Source organism: Tripterygium wilfordii, chromosome 19 (genome assembly GCF_013401445.1).
Source record: "Tripterygium wilfordii isolate XIE 37 chromosome 19, ASM1340144v1, whole genome shotgun sequence".
NCBI lineage: Eukaryota > Viridiplantae > Streptophyta > Magnoliopsida > Celastrales > Celastraceae > Tripterygium > Tripterygium wilfordii.
The window spans coordinates 549,574-573,846 of NC_052250.1; the positions used below are offsets into that span (position 1 = coordinate 549,574).

Here is a 24,273-nt window from a genome sequence, read left to right on the forward strand (position 1 = left end):
GACTGTATATGTATTTGTCGATTGTGATTATCCGGTTGTCTTACGATCTCCATATAGCAAGGAATTTGCAGGAAAGATCAGGTAAAAAAGAATATAATGTCTTCATCAAGTGTTATTTGTTGTGTATGTTACATTTTGGCCAACTGTTCACAGGTATGATCTGTGTGTAAAACAGAGTGGAAGACCTCAAAATTGCCGTGCCTTAACACCTTCGTGCTTGGTTTCTTCTTCAATGATACGCTGAAGGAACAGGCGTTCGGTAGGGTAAACCTCATAGTTTAAGCCATTGCTCTCCATTGATGAAATTTGTGTTCAGAAATGGCTTTGCATCTTCATAGCTGAGTGATTTTGACCAAGATACCCTGCCTCCTCTATCTGCTCCTGGTCCTCTACATGCATACTCCCCCAATATAACATACCTGTATGTGCAAATGTGAGGTTATATATATATATATATATACACATACATATATATTAAAGAGTTAGGTATTATATACTTCTGTCGCTTTGGGTCCCTCCAGTCACTCCATCCTTGAGGGTCAATGATATTGTTGAAGTAGCAGTTTGAATATATCATCCTTGAAAAGTTACCCCAAGGTCTTCCCAGCAGGATATTTCCAGTTCCAGTGACCTGACAATTTACAAATGAAAACCCAGTATTCTGGTCCGGCGAAAACCGTTGCTGCGCAGCAATGGCGCCGGAAGATTCAGCTACTGAATGGAGATTACACTCCTGTTAAAGAAAACTACAATATCAGTATATCAGAATAAGAGAAGCTTTTCTAGGGTTATTCCTTCTGTTACCTGATAGAGTGATTTTCCATTGCCAGCTATGAAATCAACATTTCCTTCAATGTGACACTGATAGAAATAGTGTGTTCCAGCTAAATCCAAGAGAGTGTCCTGTGTCCCAAGAACCCTAACTTTGTAAAACATTACTCTGTCACCATAAATCCTCAATGCTGCCGCTTGCATCTCGGATGCTCCAGCTACTGCTTTCACTGTATTCTGCACTCGAGCCCCGGTCGAATTAGTCAGAACCAGAATTATGAATCCTATAGAGTATAGACAATCATCAATTGGAGTATGTGGGTTACCTGGAAAGTGATACCTGTTGCACAGAAATAATCAGATTCTATGGTGACAGATGCTGAGTTAGCAGTTCCTAGTTTATGTCCATTGATGTCTATATCTGATGCTTTATCATGCCAAGTGATTATGGTATCTGCAACTCTGCTTTCCTCCCCAATAAATGATATGTATGGCTTTGATCTTGGTACTAGTACCTTCTCCCTGCAAAATTTCATAAATGTAAAGCACACTGCTAGATTAACATGGCATTGTGTGTGTATACACGTATATACATATATATATATAGAGAAAGAGAGAGAGCGTGGGGGAGAGAGAGATTCCAATAACTGCCTCTAAAACCCACAACGATGTAGGCTGTTTCTTAGGCTCCCATGACCCAAAAATATAGCACAAACTGCAATGCCAAAAACTGATCAGAAACATCAATTAAGAATTTAATACTGACCTGTAAATTCCAGGAAGAACAAAGATTTTGACTCTCTGAGTATTACTTGCAGGCACCATATCTACAGCTCCTTGAACTGTGACAGAATCACCTCCACCATTCTTGTCAACAACAATAACTCTGCATCCATCATCTCTTGTACTAATTCTCTCCCTAGGCAAATCCACCTTCATATCATCCCAAGTAATGAAACTCTTAACATCATATGTAAAACCCACTTGAACACCCACCAAAAGCAATGCAAAAACCACAGAAAGATACTCACAATCCATAGCCAAAACCAATTCAAACCCACAATTCATGACCACATAAGACCTTGTTTTTCTACTTTTAAAGGGTGTTACTGGTTTGGGGGTCTTTGAGTTACAATGTATTGGAGATGAAACGGGTGTGTGAAAGATGTGAAGTGTAATAAATAAAGGGAGCGTTTTATAGTCCTTACAAAACTCAACTTTTGCACTACTAATAACCTCATATTGAAAACATTAAATGAAGTTTTACATGTAGGCTAGCTTTAGAAGAATATGAAGCAAACAAGCGCAAAGAGTGAGTTTCGTTTTAAACTCTTCAATGAACACTAAAATGTAACAAAGTATTGGGTTTTTTTGTTTTAATCATGGAGAAGGTGGGTTAGTTGATGAATACAGTTGATAGCGGTTATGGGTTTCTTTAGCTGAAACTGAAGAAAACTCCAACTCTTTTTTTTTTTTTTTATCAATAAAAGTTGTGTATAACTTATAAAGCAAGTCTCTTTGCATGTTTTGTTGAGGAAATTCTGTGTACTGGCTTGAAAGAGAGAGGCCAAGAGAACTTCTGTATTTAACACAAGTTTGAGAGCATTTAATGTTGAAGAGTTTGTACTGTTGTGTAAGTTTGGTTTGCAATTATGGTTCTTTAGTAACAGAAGTACAAGTACATTATAACTTGTAAGTACCATGGAGATGCCCATTTAGTGGCATTTCAGAGAAGAAAATGAAAGACACATTTTAGTCTTGATGGTTGTGAAATTCTGATTGTAATTTCGTCAACTCTCATATCATTTCTTACTAATTAGATTAAATATGAATTGATGAAAGCATGATCTTAAATAAAAATTAATGGTGAAAACTATTTAATTTTTTCATAAACACATTTAATCGATCTCAAATTTAATTTTTTTCAAAAATTCATATAGCCGACTCTAATTTTTGAGGATAAAAGATTATACTATGATGGTTGTGAACTTGTGATTAGACTCTCTGTTTACCTTCTATTATGGATTTAGATTGTACTTTAGCCCACCTAGTAGATATTATGGGTTGGGCTTTAGTTCAAGCCCAAAACAAAAAGAATGGCCCAAATCCATTCAATTCTTCAACAGACGGGAAAAAAAGAAATTGAAAAGGATAAGAAATAGACTGAAGAAGCAAAAGCAAGACAGTTTTTCAATGGCGATATCTTCAATTTCTGCACTTTCGCCTTCTTCTCTTCTAATATCCAACAGTTCCTCCACATTTTCTTCTAAAACCAGCATATCTTCTTTCTCGTTCTCTCTGTCTTTTCCTTCTGTGAATGGCTTGAAGCACAGTAAGGCCCTACAACCCTCACAGTCATTAACTAGGGTTTTTGCTGCCCCTGAAGCCTTAGAAACCCAGGAAGCCCAAGACCCACCTCCAGAATATGATAATTATGAGGTATTTTTTTCCTATGGCTTAGTGAATACTGTTGTTCTGTTTGGGTGCTGAGAAGTCTGAGGTTGTGAAGAGGAAAAGTTGGAAAATGAGATTGTTTTCTGTGATTTTGGCATACATGTGTGTTAGCTTTAAACTAATTTTCTGTACCTTGTTTCCTTCGTGTCTTTTCCCTACTAATTCGATGTTGGTTGCTGAAAAAATTGTGGGAAAGTATGAAGAAATTGCGAGTAACTGACAGAACTCATTAACCGACGTAAATATGCAGGCTCGATGTTGTTGTTAATCAAAGTTTTGATTTTGCTTCTTAAGTTTTTGAGAAATTGTGCCCTGAAGAGAAAAGTAGGAGAGGAAAACATCTTCTATCTCTGAATGTGCGCGCGTTAGATGCTCAAATAATATTTTTTTGCTTTGTGGATTTTAATTCTAATGGTACATATTTCCCTTACCCTCCTAAGCTAACGCTTTTTTTTTTTTTTTTTTTTTTGCTGAGAAAATGTATATTATTCAAACCCGTTTCCTGAATTAGCTTGGATGCACACATTTTTTGTTTTGGGGTTTTTTTTAATAATATAGAAATGACTTGCTTCAAGATGTTGTAAGATAGTTTGAGAATATGGATTTTGTCATTGTAATAAGTAGAGGCTGCAGGAGCATTGTGCATTCGATGTTGTTTCTTTATACGATGAAATGCTGATTTTGGGTGCTATAGGTTGGTGGTTCTGAGACACCCAGTGCTTCATCGTTCAGTATTGCTGCTGATGCGGACAAGGTATATTACTATTCTTTGATTGTTGAGAACTTGAGGAAACATGAAGAACCTGGCAAAAATATAATCAAAATTTGATTGGTGCAAAATTTTAACAGTTTGTTTGCATGTGGATAATTGATTAATTGCATTTTTTGGGCTCTCAGCTCATTCAGAAGTTTGATTTCCCATGAAGCTTCATTCTTGTAGCTGGGTACCTGTTTGGCACAATGACAGTTGTAGATTGATTAATAACTCAGCTGACCGAAAACCTTCAAAAAATTTCCTCGGTTAATGTGATGTAAATCATGTAATACATTCTGTTGGTATTCAGGGTCATGCTATTCTGTGAAGTAAACTTGTTTGACACGTGCAGTTAGCACTAAAACTTTGTGTCATGTCCAGTTGTCCGGTTCCATGTGACATACATGGTTTCTCAAATTATTTGTGGGGTTCCTCTTTGAGATTGAATGTATTAATTTTCCTGTGCAACAAAATGATCAACCATATTGCTAGGCTATTACTTGAAACTTTCTGTAGTTAGGTGTTTAATTCTTAGGTTTTCTACTTGCCAGGGCTTCATGTTTTAAACTACTGAAAGTAAAGATCCTTTGATTCCCAGCCATCCACTCTCTCCCTTTCTCCTAGTAGAGGTGTAGCTTAACATGCAAATTCTCCCTTGCAAGATTGCAGCCTGCAATCTAATAAGGACCTGCAGGTCCTTAAAAGGAAGAATAGAGGGTAGTTATGTTTTTTTGTCGTTATTAGGGTTTAAGACTAGAATAAAAGAGTTAGTTTGTCTGGGAGGGTTTATCATTGAAAAACAGAACCAATATTTTAGGGTTGGTTTCGGAGGCGCTTCTCTAAGAAGGGTCTGGGTCTTGGACACTCTGTGCTTGGTTTACTGTTATCAATTCCAGTTATTAGTTATTCCATTTTCTTTGCAAGATCTTGATACTTATCACAATCATATCTCTTCTTCTCTTATGAGTTACATTCAATGACTGTTGTTGATTTGAAAAGCTGAGGACAGCTTAAATCTTCTTTTTCTGAATTTAATGGTAAAAAATTTTGACATGGTTCTTCATTGTTGATAATTTAGCCTTTCTATTTAGTATTCTTAAGCTTTCTGATTCTAAAATGGACTCCTTGATTAACAATCTGCACTGTAGTCTGGGAAAAGCATGTCTGTTTTGCAATTTCCATGACATGGATTTTACCCTTGACATTATAGCATGGGCTATCATCAAATGTTGTTCCTTATTTGATTGGGCACTTGTCATGAAAATTCAAGACAGTAAGACACTGGACTCTTATCGCAACTTTTCTAGTCAAAGACAGGTTGGAGTGGCCCTTAAATTTAACAGTTCATGAGCCTCGATAAGCAAAACATTAATCCTTTTGATGTCTAGCTGTAAGACCAATTATTCATTGACTTAGTTATCGTCGCCATTCATCATGGCTGTGGCATGATTGAGTTTAGGTCAATATTGTTCTTTCTGTTCGCAGATGGCACCAAAGCAGAAAATTAGGATCAAACTCAGATCTTACTGGGTACCCTTGATTGAGGACTCTTGCAAGCAAATAATGGATGCTGCGAAAAATACCAATGCAAAGACCATGGGTCCTGTGCCACTCCCAACGAAGAAAAGAATCTATTGTGTTCTAAAATCCCCACATGTGCACAAGGATGCAAGGTTCCATTTTGAGATCCGGACCCATCAGCGTCTCATTGATATTTTATATCCAACTGCTCAAACCATAGATTCTTTGATGCAACTTGACCTTCCAGCTGGGGTTGATGTGGAGGTCAAGCTTTAAAGAAGCAATATCAAATATCAGGTAAAACTCCTTCCCCGTGTTGTGCTGCCAATACGTCGATATTCTTGATGATTTTAGCTAGAAAACCAAAATTCATGTGAAACACTTTAGTTGAAAGATACAAGATGTTTCTTCTCTATTTGATATTTTTCATCTTTGCATCTTCTTTCGTTTCCATAGAATAAACTATGCATCAGTCATTCAATGGACAAGGCTAAATGGCTAATGATAAGGAAAGAAATGAAACTTTGTTTTGTTGCCCGTGAATGATTGCTGGTTATTGATTACTGAAACTCGTAGAAGGAGAGTTATTAGTATGTATCCTCTTTGGTTCCTTACTTCTATTTTCCGGTATTTATACTTCCTCATTTTTGTGATTGGATTGTATCCGTCTAGTATCCTGTCTCTTGCAATGTACTGATTATGATTGTAATCCTTTCTTAAGAATCCCGGATATGGTGTTCATCGCATTAACTGCTGGGCTCATAAACAAAATGGCTGTCTTGGATTATGGTGAAGGAGACCAAACTTAGGCTGGACGCCAACGCCATCTTTAGATACTGCTAGATGTTCATTCCTTTCCTTAACAATGTCTTGTAAACAATGTTCTGTTGATTGCTCTGATCCTTTGATAGAATAATTTCTGGTGCTAACCAAAATCTTGGACACATTTGTGATGTTATTGGGCGCTAGTAAAGTCATGAATGAATATGTTCTCCAGTTGTGCCACCACAGCTGTATATCTTTCTTGTGACTGTATTCTACTTGTGCCTGAAGATGCCAAGTTTCTTTGGAATTTATACTGGTTTAGTTGTAATGTGATTCTCTTACTGTTCTTTCTTTAGAAATTTTGTTACAATAAAATAACACATTCATGATTCATGACTCGTCGCTAAAACAATTCACCCCACATTATGCTGATAACGGGTAAGATTGGATTGAAAGTGGGATAACTCATAGAATCTGAATTTCACAAGGAAATATTCTAAGAAAATATTACCACTAGTTGGTTAGAACTCTTAATTCCGGGCACCGTGGTTAGAACTCTTAACTCCGGGCACTGTAGATCGTAAGTCGGATGAGATAACCAATTAAAGCTATCATTCCCAAGTGGTTGTGGAGGACACCATTCCTAGTGAATTGATGTGTCAGTTCAAATGGATAATGCCGTAGCATATTCCAATTCTTTGACAAGAAATGCTTAATTTCTTAGTATTGTGGACTGCTCTATACCAGAAAGTTCTAACAAAGAGATTCTGTCTATATATATAGATGCATATAGATAGGATGACTAATGCCTAAGAACATAAAAAAAATAATGCTGTAGAGTTTCAAGACAAGAAGAAGACGTCATCGATGACACAAAAAGCAATCAGAAATTTTCATTAGTTGTTCTTGGTGTGTCGTGGAAGGGGGCTGTGACCAATGATTGACGGTCAAAAACTGAAATTGAAGCTTCTGGGTTTCTGCAGTTCATGAACTCTTGGGAGCGACACGGTATCTCAAACGTCACAGCCGCCGGCCACTGTTAAAAAATCATGTACAATTATCCTTTCTCTTCTTCGATCCCCAAATACAACAAAAAATTTATGTGCATGACGATTTTGGTCCTCTCTTACCCTCTTTATAAGCGCTCTCCTCCTCTCTTTTTCCCCGAACTTCTCTCATCTTCACACGCTTCTTCTTCACTGATTTTCTCTCTTCCCTCCAATTCAATGGCCACTTGCATTGTCACTTCAAGGACAGACGTTTCTCAACTTTCTCGCGATCCAAACAGATCACAAGAAGATTCCTGCTACAATTACATGAAGTATTGCAGACAACCCAGTTTCCCTGATCATGTTTCTTGCAAACCCATTAAGAAGAAACAGACAGAGAACATACACACAGCCGGAGTTGAAGATTTTGAGGATGGTGAGGAAAATATATGGGTCAAGATACAGGGAGAAGCAAGGTTAGATCTTGAGAAAGAACCCATTTTGTCGAGCTATTACAATAGTTCCATTTTGTCTCATCAATCACTTGAAGGGGCTTTGGCGAATCATCTATCGATAAAGCTAAGCAATCCTGGCCTTCCTAGTACTACTTTGTTTGATATTTTCTTAGGAGTTCTCGTAGAAAATGCAGATATTATTAAAGCAATTAAGGATGATTTGAAGGCAGTGAAAGAGAGAGACCCCGCTTGCATAAGCTATGTTCATTGTTTCTTGAACTTTAAAGGGTTTCTGGCGTGTCAAGCACATAGAGTAGCCCATAAGTTATGGACACAAGTGATGTGGGGTTTATGACCCGCTAAAAGTATAGCGATTCCAAACCCAAATTATACTCGCAAGTGCACGAATCAATTGTAGTATAGAAGTGGCAAATACGAGTGTCGTACCCACAGGGACTGAATATAAAATATCTGCAATTCCAACTCTTTGTAATTATCAATGGAAACAAAATAAATAAGGATTAACACAAATAAACAAAACTAGGGATCCAATTTCACCAACTCTATTGTATTTAAATTATTTAGCCGACAATTATCATTTCATTCATGCATGTCAAAGATCAAGTCCACTAATTTATGTAATAGTCATGAGCATCTGACTTACCACGCCTATTCTTAATTGCAACCAACCATGGGCATTTGGATTGGCTAAGACAATCAAGAATGCATTAGGATTTATGGTAACTTATGTAGTGATCACAAAGATCCTAGCATATGACATTTATGTCTAGGTAACTTCGGTATTAATTGCAAGAAGCTTGTCTCAAATTGGACATGGGCATTTGCCTCAATTTGCATCATGGTAATCAAACCTAGATGGTAGCTAAGCATCAAGATTTGATTATCAATAAAGAATAGCTAATTAACACTTGACATAACATAAATAAACTAATAATTAATCAAACCAAATTTATTTAGACACAATAGAGTGGATCCATCATCACCCTAGTAAGAAGATTAGTTCCTCATACTAGGTTTACACAACCAACAATTAATCTCACAAAATTCTAGAAAGAATATGTGAGAGAATTGTTGTAAAAGAGAAAATAAAACTCAAGAACTCACTCTCTAATTCTTCTTCTTCTCTTGCCTCTTTCTCTCCTCCTTCAATGTTGTTCTCTTTTCTTCCCCTAGCTCTCTATTTATAGGAAATTAGGAGCTATCCATCCATTGAATGACCAACCATGACAAAATAAGTGGAGTCACCATCATTGCATTTAAGTGGTGTCACATCATTGCATTGAAGTGGAATCTCCATCATTGCATTTAAGTGGAGTCTCCATCATTGCATTTAAGTGGAGTCTCCATCATTGAATGTCCAATTTGTACTATAATGATGGTGATACATGGAATGATGTCAAATGATTTTGACAAATCATGTGGTGGGCTTTCAAATGATAATCAATAATTTGATCAAGATGGTAGTGGACAAAAGCATATGGGCTCTTCATGAAATGAGCTAGCAAATGTTGAACATTGGTTGGTATGAATTGGGCCTGAAAATATAAAAATAAATACAAAGTGAGTGAAAATGATATTTGCATTTTAGTGGTGTAATAATCACTTTAAGCCCTAATTATGTAACAAATGCCTTAATAATTCATTATTAAAAGTGTATATTTTTGGCACTTATCACAACCCCCAACCAGCTTATTGCTAGCCCCTAGCAATTCAAGCGTTCGGAAAATTCATATCACATATATGAAGAATCTAATTATTTCTTTAGTATGAATATATTTAAGAATCCACCAACCACTATCACTTAAACAAATAATTCTGACTAAATCTCATATCACCCATTCAATCTTAGCGTGATGTGTAGTGCGTAGCGAATTAAACATAAATATGTGGCTTTAATTTAATATTAACACAAATACTGCAATATCACAAGAATCATCAGACTCAATGAATAATTAATATCAAGGGATTTTATTTATTGATTTTTTTTATTTTTATATATAATATTTTTATGTGACTTGTGCAATGCTCAGTCTCATTAAGCTTTCTAAATGACCCTTGTAACAAGCGTTCAACCAATGACTCCCAATCCAGTTGGCTCAGGGCATTAGGTGTAAAGACACCCCAACGGGTTTAATAACTCGAGTCAAAAAGGCTTCAAAACTTCGCTTGTCACATGGGTTGATGTCTTGATTTTTCTACCTTTTTACGCGAACACTCACTGCTTACTGAGGCAAGAGGCCCGGTTACTCAGCAGAAAAACTTATAAACACTCCCATTTATTTATAATTGTTTTTTTTCTTTCTTTTTTTCTTTTTTTTTTTTTTTTTTAAATATGAATATATACATGTATCCCAAGATATTAATATTCAAAGAATTCCAAATCAACTCAAGAAAATCACAATGTTCATAATTAATCTTAAATATCATACCCCACAAATATGTAATTCTGTGCAATTGATCCAATTATTAAATAAAATAGGTGAGACAAAACTAAAGTCAGAAAAATCGACAAGTGATTATGGGTTTTCAACTCAAATTGTTATCCACACTTCAGAAATAATCAGACCAATTCAGAAATATGATACAAATATGACTTCCAAATCAAAAATTTTTATTTTATTATTTTTTTTAGCAATCATTAAATAGAATAGATATTTAACAAACAAACGGTTCTAAGACTCAATATTCCCAAAGCACCGCAAACAAACGGAATTTGTCTCAACACCAGGATCCTTGAGACTGGATGCTAGGTTACTATCAACCTAACTAAAGATATGTACCCCGTAGCAAGGGCAAAAGGCTAACAAGGCCTTACAATAAGTTGTCATCCTCTAAGAGTTTCTGGTCGGCTCAATGGAACCCAAGCCAAGGTCAACAGTCCTTTGTATCTCCACTTTGGGGCTTTACAATTATGGACATTTCGTCCAGTCCATGCTTAGGACTCCCAAATACCTTATCGGTGGTTGTTTCCTGGACAAACTACTAATTACTTAGCTGGTTGAGTTGGCATCCCTCCAAGAGATCAACTACAAGTGTTTCAAGCTTGAACCTAAGGTAGCACATCACTTGCCTCCTCTAGCTAAATTTTTTTTTTTTTTTTTTTCAAACCAGTTCCTCCCCCACTTAAAATCTTGCATTGTCCTCAATGGGAAAAGAAGAAAAAAAAATAATAAAAAATAATAATAATAAAAAATGAAAAATACATATGGAAAGCTATGGTTCAGAGAAATACAACCTGACACAAAAAATTTCTGGCCGTTGGATTGCCATGTTTTTACTTTCGTATCATATCCATGAGTGCAGCCAACATGTGCTCCAGCCTGTGTTGTCCATCCTCTAGTGTATGTAGCCCCATCTCTAGCCGGGCTATCGCTGCTCATTTTCACGCTAGAGGAAGACTTCTGTTTTTTTTTTTTTTTTTTTTAAATAATATTACATAAAAATAAATAGATGAAAAAGAAGTATGGGTTGCCTCCCATAAGCGCTGTATTTATTGTCTGGGCAAGACAGAGTGTTCCCAACACTCAATTACCTGTATCTTGGAGAGTAATGCTGGAGACAGTTCTGTCAAGATTAGCTTCCAAATAAGGTTTGAGGCGCTGGCCATTAACCTTGAACTCGTTTCCCGTCTCCAAATTTTTAATGTCAACAGCTCCATGGGAATATACTCGAACAACTTGAAATGGACCATACCATCTTGAACGTAACTTCCCTGGAAAAAGTTTGAGACGAGAGTTAAACAAAAGTACCTTTTGACCAGGAGAAAATTCTTTCATTGCAATGTGTTGATCATGGTATCTTTTTGTCTTTTCCTTGTAAATCCTCGCATTTTCGTATGCCTCGTCACGTAGCTCATCAAGTTCATTGAGCTGCAGTTTCCTCTTCTCACCAGCTGCATCATAATCAAAATTCAACCTTTTTATTGCCCAGAATGCTTTATGCTCGAGCTCCACAGGAAGATGACAAGCCTTGCCAAAAATCAAACGATATGGAGACATGCCAATTGGAGTTTTATATGCAGTGCGATATGCCCAAAGAGCATCATTCAATTTTATACTCCAGTCAGTTCTTTTGATATTCACAGTCTTCTCCAAAATGCGTTTAATTTCTCGGTTAGAAATCTCAGCTTGTCCACTAGTTTGAGGATGATAAGCAGTGGCAATCTTATGTGTGATATTGTACCTGGCAAGTAGTGTAGACACACTCTTGTTCAGAAAATGCTTCCCTTCATCACTGATTATAGCACGTGGAGTGCCATATCTTGGAAATATTACACCCTGAAGTAACCGAATTACCACCTCACTTCTATTGGTTGGGCTTGCAATAGCTTCAACCCATTTGGACACGTAGTCTACTGCCACCAGTATATATTCATTCCCATGAGACTTGGGAAATGGTCCCATGAAATCTATTCCCCAAACATCAAAGATTTCAACCACCAAAATATTGTTGAGTGGCATTTCATTCCTGCGAGAAATGTTGCCAAGTTTCTGACAATTTTCACAGGTAGAGCAGAAAATGTGGGCATCCTTGTGAAGAGTTGGCCAATAGAACCCTGATTGTAAAATCTTTGCAGAAGTTCTCTGAGTACCAAAATGACCACCACAAGCGAATGTATGGCAGAATTGTAAAATACTCTGTTGTTCTTCCTGTGGCACACATCTCCGAATGATTTGATCAGCACAATGTTTGTATAAGTAAGGCTCATCCCAGAAATAATGCTTGGCTGTGGAGAAAAATTTCTTCCGTTGTTGGTGAGTCCAATTTTTGGGAATAACACCTTTTGCAAGGTAATTGGCAATATCAGCATACCAAGGCATCTCAATTTGTACAGAGAAAAGCTGTTCATCAGGAAACGTTTCATTCAATGGAAGCTCCGTCTTCTCACCATCGTTTGCTTGAACAATACGAGAAAGATGATCTGCTACAACATTTTCTGCTCCTTTTTTATCTCTTATCTCTAAATCAAATTCTTGGAGTAATAACACCCAGCGAATCAATCTCGGTTTTGAATCTTTCTTAGACAACAAATATTTGAGAGCCGCATGATCACTATAGACAATCACCTTTGATCCAATCAGGTATGATCGAAATTTCTCCAATGCAAAAACTACAGCCAACAGTTCTTTTTCCGTTGTTGAGTAATTAAGTTGGGCGTCATTGAGAGTACGACTTGCATAGTAAATGACATGTGGTAGCTTGTCAACTCTTTGCCCTAACACGGCTCCAATTGCATAGTCACTGGCATCACACATGAGCTCAAATGGTAAACTCCAATCTGGTGCCATCATGATAGGTGCAGATGTAAGTAATTGCTTCAATTTGCTGAATGCTTGCAAACACTCATCATTAAAATGAAAAGTGGCATCCTTGGAAAGCAAATTGCACAATGGCCTGGAAATCTTCGAAAAATCTTTGATGAACCGGCGATAGAACCCCGCATGTCCGAGAAAAGATCGCACACCTTTTACAGAAATGGGAGGTGGCAATCTAGAAATAACTTCAATTTTTGCTTTGTCAACGGCAATCCCCTTCTCGGAAATAAGATGACCAAGAACAATGCCTTCTTGAACCATAAAATGACATTTCTCCCAATTAAGCACCAGATTAGTCTTCTGGCATCTCTCCAGAACCAAGGCAAGATTGCACAGGCAGGTATCAAAAGATGATCCGAACACAGAGAAATCATCCATAAAGACTTCAATGATGTGGCCCACCATGTCAGAGAATATACTTGTCATGCACCGTTGAAAAGTAGCTGGTGCATTGCAAAGCCCAAATGACATTCTTCTATATGCAAATGTCCCAAAAGGACATGTGAAAGTTGTTTTCTCTTGATCCTCTGGTGCGATCACAATTTGATTATAGCCAGAGTAGCCATCAAGAAAACAATAATGGGAATGGCCCGCCAGTCTTTCTAGCACCTGATCAAGAAATGGTAAAGGAAAGTGATCCTTTCTTGTGGCAGAATTCAGCTTTCGATAATCAATACAAACACGCCACCCTGTCTGCTTTCTTGTTGGGATGAGCTCATTGTTCTCATTAGTAATTACCGTGATTCCAGATTTCTTGGGAACCACTTGAACAGGACTGACCCATTGGCTATCAGAAATAGGATAGATGACTCCTACATCCAACAACTTCAATATTTCAGATCGAACTACCTCCTTCATTGATGGATTGAGGCGTCTTTGTGCTTCACGCGAGGATTTTGAATCTTCTTCCAGTAAAATTCGGTGCATACACATAGTGGGACTTATGCCTTTGATGTCAGCAATGGACCATCCAATGACACTTTTGTATTGTCGTAGCACCCTCAAGAGACTTTCTTCCTCTGAATCAGTAAGGTTAGCAGCGACAATGACAGGTAATGCCTCTTTAGCACCAAGATAAGCATATTTCAAATGATCTGGAAGTTGCTTCAACTCTAGCTTTGGTGGAGATTCAATAGAACGAACCACTTTCGGAAGTAAAGGACCGAGAGCTTCAAATGTACGAATCCACCTATGATTCACTGGTTGTTGTGCCTGCAAATATGCACAAAATTCTGCAACTTCACCATCGTCTTCAAATTGCAGTTCAGGAAACGCAAGACAAGTTGCCAAATGGTCAATAGATTGATGCTCCAAAAATGAATCATAAATTGAGCCATCAAAAGCTTCAATGCTAAAACACTCCCCTGTATCAGAAGGGTGTCTAGTAGCTTCAAATAGATTAAATTCCACCGTTTGTCCTTGTACAGTCATGGACAAACAACCCTTTTGTACATCCACAATAGTTCCTGCAGTGGCCAAGAAAGGCCTCCCCAGAATAATTGGTATGTTTCTGTCTTCCTCCATATCAAGGATAATAAAATCTGCTGGAAGCAGAAATGTATCAACTTTGACAAGAACATCTTCTATGATACCGCGTGGAAATTTTATTGATCGATCTGCCAATTGCAAAGTAATTGAAGTTGGTTGTAATTCCTTTTCGAGACCGAGTTGCACAAAAACTGAATATGGCATCAGATTGATGCTAGCACCCAAGTCTAGAAAAGCTTTCTCGAAAGAGACTTGCCCAACAGTACAAGGGATAGTGAAACTCCCTGGATCCTTTAGCTTTGGTGGTAGCTTCTTGTTTAGAACGGCACTGCATTGTTCAGACAACATAATCTTCTCATATGGTGCCAGTTTCTTCTTTCTGGTGCAGACATCTTTGAGAAATTTTGCATAGGGAGGAATTTGTTGAATAGCGTCAAGAAGCGGAATGTTGATCTCAACTTTTCTGAATATATCCATCATTCGCCGCATCTGGTCAGTCTTCTTCTCATTCACCAACCGGCTAGGGAAAGGCACATGAGACTCATTCATCTGATGCTTTGATAAGTCAGTTGGCTTGGGCTGAATTTCATCATTAGGCTTTTTGGCCTTTTCACCATCATTCTCTAAAAATCCCACAGTTGTTCCGCGTCTGGTGGTAATAGCATTGATTTGTTCCTTGCCTTTTGGATTTACTTCTGGTTGACTCGGCAATCTGCCCAGCTCCCTTTCACTTAGTCGCTCAGCAATTTGACCAACTTGAACTTCAAGTTTCTGAATAGATCCATGTATGTTGCTGAATTGTTGGTCGTACCTGTTGTTTTGCTCCGTCGTTTTCTGAATAAAATTGTTGGTGTTGAGAGCTAGAAGAGCCATTTGCTCCTCCAAAGAAAGCTTCTTTGGTTCAAGAGGGACTTGTTGTGTCATCTTCTGATTGTATTGCTTATGCTGGCCTTGTCCTCCCCAACTGAAATTTGGGTGATTTCTCCATCCTGGATTGTATGTATTTGAAAATGGATTGTTGTTGGGATGGAAGCCACCTTGTCCCACATAATTGGTATGTTCTTGTTCAGAGTTCGAAGACATAGGACATGTTTCCGTGGTGTGGTTAGATTGAGAACAAATGGCACACATCTCAACTTGGGTTGCTTGTTGGGAAGATGAAATTGCTTTCATTAACATGTCAATCTTCTTCTCCATGGCTTGCAACTGAGGTTGGTTTTCTACTCTGGTGTGGACTTCATATACACCTTTTGGAAGTTTTACCCCTTGCTTTACTCTAGATGAAAATTGTTGAGAATTTTCACTTAAAGTTTCAAATAAGTCAAAAGCCTCTTCGCTGCTTTTCTCCATTAATATGCCTCCACAAGCTGAGTCTACGATGCTTGTGTTTGTTGCGTCGAGTCCTTCATAAAAAGCTTGAACTTGATCATCTTGTGACAAGTTGTGATGTGGACATTTTAGCAGTAGCTGTTTAAAGTTATCCCAAGCTTCATAAAATAAGTCCCCATCTTTTTGCTGCCATGTTTGAATTTCCCTTCTTAATTGCTTCGTCTTCTGGGCTGGAAAAAATTTCTTCAAGAATTTTGTTGCCATTTGTTCCCATGTAGTGATCGATCCTGGGGTCAAAGAGTTGAACCACAGTTTTGCATTGTCTTTGAGAGAAAATGGAAACAACATGAGTCGTACTTCTTCTGACGTCAAGCCCTGAACAGATTGTGTCTTACAGAGTTCAAAGAATTCTCTGATATGTAGGTAAGGGTCATCAAATGTTGTGCCTCGGAAATGTGGGACTGCATTGAGTAGAACTGGAGAGAATGTGGCATTGCCTTGGACATTGGGTTGAAATGCTATGCTGGATGGCTGCTCCATATTTTGAGGTATGAATGAATTCTTCATTGGCCTCCGAGCAGGTGCATCGACTGGTGGATTTGCAATTCTAGCAAGAGCATTCTCAGGATTCCCTTCTGCCATATTTCCTCTTACTTCTCTTCTCAGTTGTGCAAGAGTTCGTTCAATCTCTGGATTGAATTTAAGAAGATTTGGATTTTGAGATCGACGTCCTTGCATAAAAGAAAATGTCAGTGATAATAACCCCTTTTTTTATTTTATTTTTTTTTATTTTTTTATTTTTTTTTAACAAAATTAAAAGAGTGGATATACACAAAATAAAAAAATTAATATATAAAAAAAATAAAAATAAATAAATAAATAAAATGGGGCATAGAGGCCAACCATAAATACTAACAGAACTAAAAGGTTATCTTAGGCGGCTCAACCGACCATATAAGCATATCTATATATATATACAGGTGGGGCAGTGTAAAGCCAACCACAAATATAAATAATACTGTATAAATAAATAAATAAATAAATGTTACTGTTAGTGGCAGAAATTTAAATGTTAATAAGTTAGTAAGTGTTAGTGACAGTTATTATAAACAGATATGGGCGGTAGCAGTAGAACCAGCCAATAATATATAGTTAGATGGGGCGGTTAAGCCATCCACAAATATAAAACTGAAAAACCTTCCATTAAGGAGGTGTAATATACTAATATTAATATATACATATATACAAGAGTTAGATAACAATATATTAAATCAGTCCCCGGCAACGGCGCCAAAAACTTGATGTGGGGTTTATGACCCGCTAAAAGTATAGCGATTCCAAACCCAAATTATACTCGCAAGTGCACGAATCAATTGTAGTATAGAAGTGGCAAATACGAGTGTCGTACCCACAGGGACTGAATATAAAATATCTGCAATTCCAACTCTTTGTAATTATCAATGGAAACAAAATAAATAAGGATTAACACAAATAAACAAAACTAGGGATCCAATTTCACCAACTCTATTGTATTTAAATTATTTAGCCGACAATTATCATTTCATTCATGCATGTCAAAGATCAAGTCCACTAATTTATGTAATAGTCATGGGCATCTGACTTACCACGCCTATTCTTAATTGCAACCAACCATGGGCATTTGGATTGGCTAAGACAATCAAGAATGCATTAGGATTTATGGTAACTTATGTAGTGATCACAAAGATCCTAGCATATGACATTTATGTCTAGGTAACTTCGGTATTAATTGCAAGAAGCTTGTCTCAAATTGGACATGGGCATTTGCCTCAATTTGCATCATGGTAATCAAACCTAGATGGTAGCTAAGCATCAAGATTTGATTATCAATAAAGAATAGCTAATTAACACTTGACATAACATAAATAAACTAATAATTAATCAAACCAAATTTATTTAGACACAATAGAGTGGATCCATCATCACCCTAGTAAGAAGATTAGTTCCTCATACTAGGTTTACACAACCAACAATTAATCTCACAAAATTCTAGAAAGAATATGTGAGAGAATTGTTGTAAAAGAGAAAATAAAACTCAAGAACTCACTCTCTAATTCTTCTTCTTCTCTTGCCTCTTTCTCTCCTCCTTCAATGTTGTTCTCTTTTCTTCCCCTAGCTCTCTATTTATAGGAAATTAGGAGCTATCCATCCATTGAATGACCAACCATGACAAAATAAGTGGAGTCACCATCATTGCATTTAAGTGGTGTCACATCATTGCATTGAAGTGGAATCTCCATCATTGCATTTAAGTGGAGTCTCCATCATTGCATTTAAGTGGAGTCTCCATCATTGAATGTCCAATTTGTACTATAATGATGGTGATACATGGAATGATGTCAAATGATTTTGACAAATCATGTGGTGGGCTTTCAAATGATAATCAATAATTTGATCAAGATGGTAGTGGACAAAAGCATATGGGCTCTTCATGAAATGAGCTAGCAAATGTTGAACATTGGTTGGTATGAATTGGGCCTGAAAATATAAAAATAAATACAAAGTGAGTGAAAATGATATTTGCATTTTAGTGGTGTAATAATCACTTTAAGCCCTAATTATGTAACAAATGCCTTAATAATTCATTATTAAAAGTGTATATTTTTGGCACTTATCAACAAGGAAGGCAAATTTTGGCACTTTTGATACAAAACAGGGTATCTGAAGCTTTCTCTGTTGATATCCATCCGGGGGCGAAGATCGGACGGGGGATACTGCTCGACCATGCAACAGGACTTGTGATTGGAGAGACTGCTGTGATTGGAGATAATGTTTCAATTCTGCATAATGTGACTTTAGGAGGTACTGGTAAGATGTCCGGAGATAGACATCCAAAGATTGGGGATGGGGTTTTGATTGGTGCAGGCACTTGTATTTTGGGGAACATTAAGATTGGTGATGGTGCCAAGATTGGTGCTGGTTCAATAGTGCTGAAGGAGGTTCCACCAAGAACTACTGCTGTTGGCAATCCTGCTAGGCTTATTGGAGGAAAAGAAAACCCAGTTAAATTGGATAAAATTCCTAGTCTTACCATGGACCATACTTCACATATTTCGGAGTGGTCAGATTACGTTATCTAGAGAAACCCACGTCAATTTTTATTAATTTTTGTAATCTATGGAGCTTTTTGTTTGTGATGTAAGTGAGAACCGAAGTTCTCCTATTAGCAGACATTAGTTCTCAGCTAAATTGGTATTACATGTAGCCAAGAGCATCTTCTACTATAAGAGATAGCTTTTGCTGTTACGAGCTCATATTTCTGTTTCATTCTTTGTTAGACTTTGAATATGGGTTGCTTTTGGGGTGTGTAAGCTAAGAAAGGTCACCAAACTGCTGCTGAATCAACCTTTAACACACAAGAAATCCATCTGCAAAGCACAACCAGTAGATCTCTAGAGTCTCTGCAAAAGACAAGCTCAAGCTTGACTTGTGCACAATCAAACACAGGACAACTACCAACAACAAGATGACTTTTGACGGATCAAAAAGAACGCACAAAGACCACACAGAACCTTCCAAGTTACTTTCTTAATATCAAATACAAGTACAACAACTGACTTCGTACTGAATACAGAAGAAAAAAACAAAAGACAAAGAGCATTCTAGGATAAAGCACACGTGGCCCTACCAACACCACTTAAATACATATAAGTTAATACAAGGAAAGTCAAATACAACAAGCTTAAGTTGACCAAATTAACACAAGTCATGGAAAACCTCACTACAACTTAACAGGGTGCGAAAACTCAATTGAAGTTTAGTGAATCAAATGGTGCAATCTGGTTTTTGTGCATGGTTTATTTTCTCAGTTTATTCAATTTCATTTGGTTAACAGAAAATTATACCGAATAATCAACCTTAAGCATGACAAGATATTATATTCAACTTTAGCTATCCCTGATGGTCAAATTATATTTTAAAGAGAACCCAGTTCTAGATTTATGTCTGATTTAGAAGCTTTTTTTTTTTTTTTTCTTTTATCATCTTTTATTGATCTCTAGTTGCTGAGTGAACAATGTGGTTTATTTCCATTGTGGCCATTTATTTGGTTACTGTTTTTCTATGGTTTATGTGATTTGTTGCATTTTCGCCAAGATATACAACGACACTCTACTTACTTTTGTACCTTTCTTCCAAAGAGCCACAATTATTGAAGTTTAATTTTTTTGGAACATTTCTTTGCGTTGTACATGGAAACTTTAGTTTCATACTTGTATTATAATATAATACGCAGCCGAGAGCATCTTCTGCTATATGTAAGAAACAACCTCTGCTATTTTCAACTGGAAATTAATTTTTGTTTCTGAATTGTTGTTAATATGTGTCAGTTCGGATATGCAAAAGCCATATTGAACATATTTGCTAGGTCGTATAGACATGCTTTGTGTTTTTGCGATGATATGCAGCCAGAATATCTTCTGTTATATACAAAAACTGGACACTGATATCCATTTTTGTTTAAAAAGATGTGCGCCGGAACATCAGCCTCTTACTCGAGCTGGCATAATGTGTTGCCAAGAGCATCTTCTGCCATGCGTAAGTATAAAGTTACTCTGTTATGAGCTGATTTTGTTTTGTTCTCTTGTTATATATGTAGCCAAGAACATCTTCTGCTGTGTAACAAACTGTTTCCTGTTGCTGAGATAAACAATGGTTGTTTGGATAATCCCATCTGGAAAGATTGTATTAATTGTTGACTTTATCTTGGCTCTTAAAATCTCCTTATCTTTCTTCAGGGGTTTCAAAATTTGTAAATATCATTACTAGATGTTGTTTCATTAGACTGCATATACTGTCAAAAATAAGGCTTCTCTTACACACACATAAACAGGACTAGGAGGATTCTAAGAAGAAGTATTGAAGAGCTGCTTGTGTTTAGCACTCTATTACACCATGCGTTAAAACATTACAGAGAATACAAGGCTATTATGCCTTTACAGAAGGTTCCAGATCCCTTGATTACAACCACACAAACATATTAAATCCTGGTCAATGTTACACAGTAAACTTGACCAAGATCAAACATAAAATAAGTCAAACACACTAGTACAACATACAACTAAAACCATGCACCATATAAAAAACTAGTAAACATGTTACAGGAAGGGTCGTTACACAACCTAACATAATAATAATTTCATAAGACTGCTTAGATAAATGCATTATTCTTACAAGAAGAAACCGAGTCTACGTCATTCAAGACCTATGGAATAGTTGAAGGGTGATAAGGTGTGGGGATTAAGGACAAATCATCTCTTCTTCGAACTGTTGTACCAAAAGCCTCAGTCATGTTGAGATCTTCATGATTCACTCCACTGGGAAGTTTCCAGTCAAAGTAATATAACAACTGCGAGAGTGGGAACTCAACATTCATCAGACCAAACATCATACCTGGACATATCCTCCTTCCGGCACCAAATGGGATGTATTCAAAGTCAGTCCCCTTGTAGTCAATAGGATTATCTATGAATCTTTCAGGATAAAAAACTTCCGCCTCATTCCAATGCTTGGGATCTCTTCCGATCGCCCATGCATTCACTAGTACTCGAGTTTTGGCAGGTATCCCATATCCATTGATCTCACATCTTTCTGAATTTTCTCGTGGAATTAGCAAAGGAGCTGGAGGATGTAACCTTAGGGTCTCTTTGATAACTGACTTTAAATATTTTAGCTCAGGAATGCCTGATTCGTCAGCTTTTCCTCTACTATCAAAGACCTGTCTCACCTCAGCTTGTGCTTTTAGTAGCACTCTTGGATTTCTGATCATTTCTACCATAGCCCAATCAAGGGTAGTAGCTGATGTTTCACTTCCAGCACCGAAAATGTCCTGAAAAATATTTGAAATTTGGGTTAAGTGTAGAAATGCATACCAGAATTCATCAACATCACAATTGTCATGCATACCAGAATTATTGATTTGATATTGTCGATGGTTAACTGAAATTGACGGTCACCCTGCTCATGAAATTTCAAAAGAATATCCACCAGATCTTCATCTTTGTCATACTTTCTGGTTTTTGATATCTCTTTTTCCATGAAGTGTTCATTAATAATGTTCCCAACAATCCTGAGAAGTTGTTCGTGCAACTTCTTAATTTTAGACCTCACCCCACTAATCCGACGAAGCACTTTCATTGAAGGAAACACTTCTTCTATACTGAATCCTGCTGAAAGCTTTGTAGCTTCCTTGATCAGTGATATGAAATCTTCCTGGTCTTTGCACTCCTTACTGAAGGCCACCTTTGAAACTAAGGTGTAGGTTGATGAATAGAATTTCTCTGTCAGATTTACAGGTGATCCTGCTTTTGAGAAAATCCATCTGATGAAATTTGACATCTCCTCTTCTCTAATTGATCGAAATGACTGAACGCGTTTTGTGCTCAGAAGTTCGAGAATGCAAATTTTTCTTACTTGCCTCCAATATTCCCCGTAAGGTGCATGAATGATTCCTGTCAATTCAGTAGATGTGTTTTCTGAAGCGAGTGACCGAGGCCTTGAAGCAAACAGAATGTCCCGAGTCTTCATGACCTCTCTTGCATATTCTGCAGAAGAGACAATAAGTAGAGGAATTTCTCCGAGTCGAAGGTACATCAATGGTCCATGCTTTCTTGCTAACTCTCTAAGTGCACGGTGGGGTGGAGAGCTAACTAACTGGTGCAGGTTTCCTATGAGAGGTAATTTCCATGGCCCTGGAGGCAGATTTGACGTTGATTCATTTATTTTGGATAGTTTTCCTAGTTTGAGTACCATAAACGTAACGGAGAGGAGGCACAGAAGGATTGGGAAGGATAGGATCTGGAGCTCCATTACTAGGAATTTTGATAAAATTATTGCTTATTCTTCTGCAACTTTGCATTTCATTTGGTTATATAATGCTTAGGAGCCATGGAGACTTTCAATGAGATCCCTTGTCTAGTATTTATAAAACTGCAATTATGTGTTCTGTGGGCTAAACTTCATTGATTGGAGTTCCCTCTGACTTTTGGAAAATAATACATATTAGAATGCATTATTACACATCGATTAGTCATATTGAAAACAATAGTATCATAATATATGTAATGATAGACACAGTTGGAGAAGAAAAAATGAATTGGCCCCAAACTTAATGTACGTTTACTGTAAGTGAAGACACTTCTTCTACACGCAAAACATCGCTTTTTTATTATTATTTATCAATCAAGACCCAAACCCATTTGGGGATTGCCAATTTGGATTTAATTAATGTTTTATGTTTGTTTTATCTGTCAGTATTTCATCAAAGATTGCTGAATATTGTATACAAAGATTTGAAGAAAGCAGATTGTATTCATAGATTTGATGAAGGTAATTACTTATTCATCTGCGACTTCGCATTTCATCCACTCATAAATTATTCTGCTGCCATGGAAACGTATATTGGGTTCTGTTATCTTGTATTCATCTCATAGTTGGTGCGATGTCATGCCTACTTTAGATGGGTGGTTTCATTAAAAATTAGAATTTACCATCTTCAAAGCTGCATAAGCACACCAATTAAGTCACTATCAGTTGACGTTGTCAAAGTCCTCTTTCATTGTAATGCCAGTTTTTGCAACAGCTAGATCAATTCTTACTCCTCGCTGTTGACAAATTAAGTCACTGTCAATTGACATAGATGCCGATTCGGATGCTTCAAAATCATCGAATTACCCAATTTGTCAAACTCCTCTTTGATTGTAATGCCAGTTTCTGCAACAGCTAGATCAATACTTACTCCGAGCAGACATTAACAGTGCTTGCTTATTTGGATTTTATAGAAGGCATGATTTTACAATGATTAGTCGTATATCATCTTCAAATCTGCGTAAGAACATATTAAATCACATTCAAATATTCAATTGACTTTCTTGAATGTGATCTTTTACTGAACATGTCATATGCAACATAGGCCTTTGTTCTAGAACAACACCTTATATTTTTGTATTCACTCTCTCTTTTTAGATAATTTGATCTCTAGTTGCTGAATGAACAATGTGGTTTATTTCCATTATGTCCATTTGGTTAATACTTTTCTATGGTTTATGATTTGTTGTATTTTCACCAAGATATACAACAGCACTCTACTTACTTTTGTACCTCTCTTCCAGAGCGCCAAAATTATTTTAGTTTTTTTTTTTTGGAACATTTCTTTGCGTTGAACATGGAAACTTTAGTTTCTTACTTGTATTATCATATAATAAGCAGCCGAGAGCATCTTCTGCTATATCTAAGATCCAACTTCTGCTGTTGTCCTCAGGAAGTTTTGTTTCTATGCTGTTTTGTTTCTGAATTGTTGTTAATATGTGTTAGTTTGGATATGCAAAAGCCATATTGAACATATGTGTCAGCCGAGAGCATCTTCTCTAGTAATC

At 36.9% G+C, this 24,273-nt stretch overlaps 4 protein-coding genes across 5 annotated transcripts; 2 read left to right on the forward strand and 2 right to left on the reverse strand.

The window, feature by feature from the left end:
- Window positions 1-108: 108 nt before the first annotated feature.
- On the reverse strand, window positions 109-1,839 carry LOC119986098 (pectinesterase QRT1-like). Its single transcript, XM_038830650.1, has 5 exons — window positions 1,538-1,839; window positions 1,098-1,293; window positions 805-1,008; window positions 498-733; window positions 109-419 (listed from the first exon to the last, which is right to left on the reverse strand). Exons 1-5 carry the CDS (start codon window positions 1,837-1,839, stop codon window positions 272-274), a joined length of 1,086 nt encoding a protein of 361 aa, XP_038686578.1. The 3' UTR covers window positions 109-271.
- A 1,094-nt stretch (window positions 1,840-2,933) lies between these two features.
- On the forward strand, window positions 2,934-6,593 carry LOC119985716 (30S ribosomal protein S10, chloroplastic-like). Of its 2 annotated transcripts, none has more exons than XM_038830064.1 (4): window positions 2,934-3,210; window positions 3,920-3,979; window positions 5,465-5,797; window positions 6,222-6,593. In XM_038830064.1, the coding sequence occupies exons 1-3, from the start codon at window positions 2,965-2,967 to the stop codon at window positions 5,774-5,776; spliced, it is 618 nt and encodes a 205-aa protein (XP_038685992.1). In that variant the 5' UTR covers window positions 2,934-2,964; the 3' UTR covers window positions 5,777-5,797; window positions 6,222-6,593. The 2 variants fall into 2 exon arrangements, with proteins under 2 accessions (XP_038685992.1, XP_038685993.1); XM_038830065.1 differs by lacking the exon at window positions 6,222-6,593 and adding an exon at window positions 5,957-6,063.
- Window positions 6,594-7,177: 584 nt separating this feature from the next.
- On the forward strand, window positions 7,178-19,155 carry LOC119985714 (serine acetyltransferase 1, chloroplastic-like). The gene is made up of 2 exons (XM_038830062.1): window positions 7,178-8,046; window positions 18,523-19,155. Exons 1-2 carry the CDS (start codon window positions 7,315-7,317, stop codon window positions 18,979-18,981), a joined length of 1,191 nt encoding a protein of 396 aa, XP_038685990.1. The 5' UTR covers window positions 7,178-7,314; the 3' UTR covers window positions 18,982-19,155.
- A 1,625-nt stretch (window positions 19,156-20,780) lies between these two features.
- LOC119985339 (cytochrome P450 71D9-like) lies at window positions 20,781-22,806 on the reverse strand. The gene is made up of 2 exons (XM_038829613.1): window positions 21,806-22,806; window positions 20,781-21,728 (listed from the first exon to the last, which is right to left on the reverse strand). The coding sequence occupies exons 1-2, from the start codon at window positions 22,706-22,708 to the stop codon at window positions 21,105-21,107; spliced, it is 1,527 nt and encodes a 508-aa protein (XP_038685541.1). The 5' UTR covers window positions 22,709-22,806; the 3' UTR covers window positions 20,781-21,104.
- Window positions 22,807-24,273: the final 1,467 nt, after the last annotated feature.

Bases quoted from the DNA above. Each gene is read 5' to 3' on its own strand.
- LOC119986098 (XM_038830650.1), bottom strand. From the start codon at position 1,839: ATGAATTGTGGGTTTGAATTGGTTTTGGCTATGGATTGTGAGTATCTT. The intron at 1,294-1,537 runs GTCAGTATTAAA...GAAATTTTGCAG, and splicing joins GTTCTTCCTGGAATTTACAG to GGAGAAGGTACTAGTACCAA. The intron at 1,009-1,097 runs GTAACCCACATA...GCTCGAGTGCAG, and splicing joins CAACAGGTATCACTTTCCAG to AATACAGTGAAAGCAGTAGC.
- LOC119985714 (XM_038830062.1), top strand. From the start codon at position 7,315: ATGTACAATTATCCTTTCTCTTCTTCGATCCCCAAATACAACAAAAAA. The intron at 8,047-18,522 runs GTGATGTGGGGT...ACTTATCAACAA, and splicing joins CCCATAAGTTATGGACACAA to GGAAGGCAAATTTTGGCACT.
- LOC119985716 (XM_038830064.1), top strand. From the start codon at position 2,965: ATGGCGATATCTTCAATTTCTGCACTTTCGCCTTCTTCTCTTCTAATA. The intron at 3,211-3,919 runs GTATTTTTTTCC...TGGGTGCTATAG, and splicing joins CAGAATATGATAATTATGAG to GTTGGTGGTTCTGAGACACC. The intron at 3,980-5,464 runs GTATATTACTAT...TTCTGTTCGCAG, and splicing joins TTGCTGCTGATGCGGACAAG to ATGGCACCAAAGCAGAAAAT.
- LOC119985339 (XM_038829613.1), bottom strand. From the start codon at position 22,708: ATGGAGCTCCAGATCCTATCCTTCCCAATCCTTCTGTGCCTCCTCTCC. The intron at 21,729-21,805 runs GTATGCATGACA...AATATTTTTCAG, and splicing joins ATATCAAATCAATAATTCTG to GACATTTTCGGTGCTGGAAG.